A 2,762-nucleotide genomic window follows, 5' to 3' on the forward strand; every position below is an offset into this window, starting at 1 on the left:
CCAAACACAAGACAGTATACGTGGGTGAAGGTTTTTGGGGCTAGGGTGAGTGCAGCTCGACTTGATCGTTTTTACATGTCCAGGAATCAGAGCAATAGGCTACTGGGTGCTACCATTCTCCCAGTGGGGTTTTCGGATCACCACATAACCATGGCTCGGCTGTCTATTTCACCAGGGCTCTTACAAGATGCCACTTTTTGCTCAGGTTTCCAGACTTTTTGGGAAAGATGGGGGCAGCGAAGAGAGGAGTATGAGTCTCTGAGTCAATGGTGGGATGTGGGGAAAGTGCAAATTAGGCTTTTCTGTCAACAGTATACTGCTCTCTCATCCTCAGAGGCTAGGAGAGTATTGGGGGAACTAGAGCGGTGTATTAGTGAGATGGAGGTAGAGATGGTGGGGCAAGGCAATGTAGGCCTCCAGGCTAACTTAGCCGAATTACGTAGGGACCTGGGCAGTTTTTTCCAGGTTAAAGCAAAGGGAGCACTTGTAAGAGCTAGGTTCTCCATGCTCAAGGAGATGGATGCTCCCAGCTCCTTCTTCTTTGGTTTGGAAAGACAGAGCAGTGAAGCCAAGGGTATGCATTGTCTACGGCTGTCTGATGGGCGGGTGACCTCTGTGGTGGGGGAGATGCGGGAGCGGACTGTGGAGTTTTATACTGAATTGTATAGGGCAGAAATGTGTGATCCTATGTGTGCTCAGGTCTTGTTCGCAGGACTCCCTAAGCTCTCTCGGGCACAGAGGGATGAAATGGACATTCCTCTGTTGTCACATGAACTGGCAGAGGCAGTAACCCAGATGTCCCCCGGTCGTGCACCTGGGGTCGATGGACTTCCAGTGGAATTTTACAAAAAATTCTGGGGAACAATTGGACAGGATTTATTTTGCGTGTTGCGTGAATGCGTCGGGGTAGGAGAGTTGCCGATGAGCTGCCGTCGGGCGGCTCTGACTCTCCTGCCCAAAAAAGGGGACTTGTGTGAACTTAAGAACTGGAGGCCTGTGGCATTACTCTGTGCGGACTACAAGATTTTTGCCAAGGTCCTCTCTAACAGACTGAAGTCCCATCTGGACTCTATAATACACAAGGACCAGACATATTGTGTACCGGGACGCTCAATCACGGACAACTTGTTCTTGATTAGGGACATGTTGGACTTGTCGAGAGGTTCTAATGTGAACTTTGGACTGGTCTCTTTAGATCAAGAGAAGGCTTTTGATAGAGTGGATCATGAGTATCTGTTTAATGTGATGTCTGTGTTTGGGTTTGGGAAGAGGTTTGTGACCTGTGTGAAGCTGTTGTATGCTGGGGCGTCATGTATGGTTAAGGTGGGAGGGGGGCTCAGTAGGCCAGTCTGGGTGAGACGGGGTATTAGACAAGGATGCCCTCTATCTGGGCAGCTGTACACACTAGCCATTGAGCCTTTTTTAGGACTGCTACGCAGGAGACTGCGGGGAGTGTGCTGGACAGGCATGGATGTGGTGACAGGAATAGCAGTCTCAGCATATGCAGATGATGTTTCTGTGATGGTCAGGGATGGGCAAGATATGCAGGAACTAGAGACTAGTCTGAAGGTGTACGAGGGAGCTTCATCAGCTAAGGTAAACTGGGGAAAGAGCAAAGCTCTGTTATGTGGGGCATGGGGGGATAGGGCTCCTCCTCTGCTTCCAGGGGGTTTGCAGTGGGGTTGTGAAGGGCTTAAAGTGTTGGGGGTGTACCTGGGCTCGGAGAGGTGGGTCAGCAAGAACTGGGAGGGGCTGTCACAGGCAGTGGTGTCAAGACTGGCCAGGTGGAGGTGGCTCCTGTCCCAAGTGTCATATAGAGGGAGGGTGCTGATAATCAACAACCTGGTGGCATCTTCCTTGTGGCATAAACTGGCTGTCCTCAACCCCCCCGCCGGTCTGCTTGCAGACCTGCAACGCAAGCTGGTGGACTTCTTTTGGTCGGGACATCACTGGCTGAAGGCAGCAGTTTTGTACATGACTGTCGCTCTCTCTATCTACTGTACATTGTCTCAAGCTCAGCCAATGACTGAATGTATTTGTCTCAAGCCAGCCAATGACTGAATGGTATTTCATGTTATTCTAAGATTCAGGGTGATTCTGTTATTTGGTATCAGCAGTCACCATGGTGACCAGTGACCACTATTCCTCTGGGACTCAAATGTACACAATGTACTAAAATCCTTTTAGTGGGCCTGAATGAGCAGTACACAGTATTAGAGATAGCAACAGGGCAGCTTAGCATTCTGAGGTCGTTGTTACTACACATTACCTTACTATCTGAATCAAACGTGTTCTTTTATGACAAGCTGTGTCTTCTTTCTTCCAGGCTGGATGATAGACGCAGACAGCAGGCCCAAGTTCAAGGAGCTGGCTGCAGAGTTGTGTAGGATGGCCCGGGATCCCCAGAGATACCTGGTCATCCAGGTACGGCTCAGCCCTGCTCTCTCTCTCTGTCTGGTCTGCTGGTGGATGAGACACAAGGCAGTACAGTCCACTCCTGAGAAATGCATGAAAACCCTGTTTAGGAGTATTGCAGTTCGCTGAACTTAAATATTTCCTTTTTACTTTGCATATCTGCGTACTCTGGTTTAATGCACATGTCCACAACAGTCCCAAGATATTGTAAAAATCAGGATCATGTTGAGCAAGTAGACAGTTGAGGCATACTCTGCCTGAACTTGATCAATTCCAAATCAAATCAAAACAAATTGTATTTTTCACATCCGCTGAACACCTTACAGTGAAACGCTTACTTACAAGCC

At 49.0% G+C, this 2,762-nt stretch overlaps 1 protein-coding gene across 1 annotated transcript in view; it reads left to right on the plus strand.

The window, feature by feature from the left end:
- The window catches only part of LOC139372981 (receptor tyrosine-protein kinase erbB-4-like), a 560,371-nt gene extending 557,827 nt beyond the window's left edge, over positions 1-2,544 (plus strand). Inside the window, exon 24 of the mRNA XM_071112889.1 lies at positions 2,327-2,544. Coding sequence (XP_070968990.1) covers positions 2,327-2,544 — 218 coding nt within the window. The remainder of the gene's footprint in view (positions 1-2,326) is intronic.
- Positions 2,545-2,762: the final 218 nt, after the last annotated feature.

The sequence above is a fragment of the Oncorhynchus clarkii genome, chromosome 18 (genome assembly GCF_045791955.1).
Source record: "Oncorhynchus clarkii lewisi isolate Uvic-CL-2024 chromosome 18, UVic_Ocla_1.0, whole genome shotgun sequence".
In the NCBI taxonomy this organism is placed as follows: domain Eukaryota; kingdom Metazoa; phylum Chordata; class Actinopteri; order Salmoniformes; family Salmonidae; genus Oncorhynchus; species Oncorhynchus clarkii.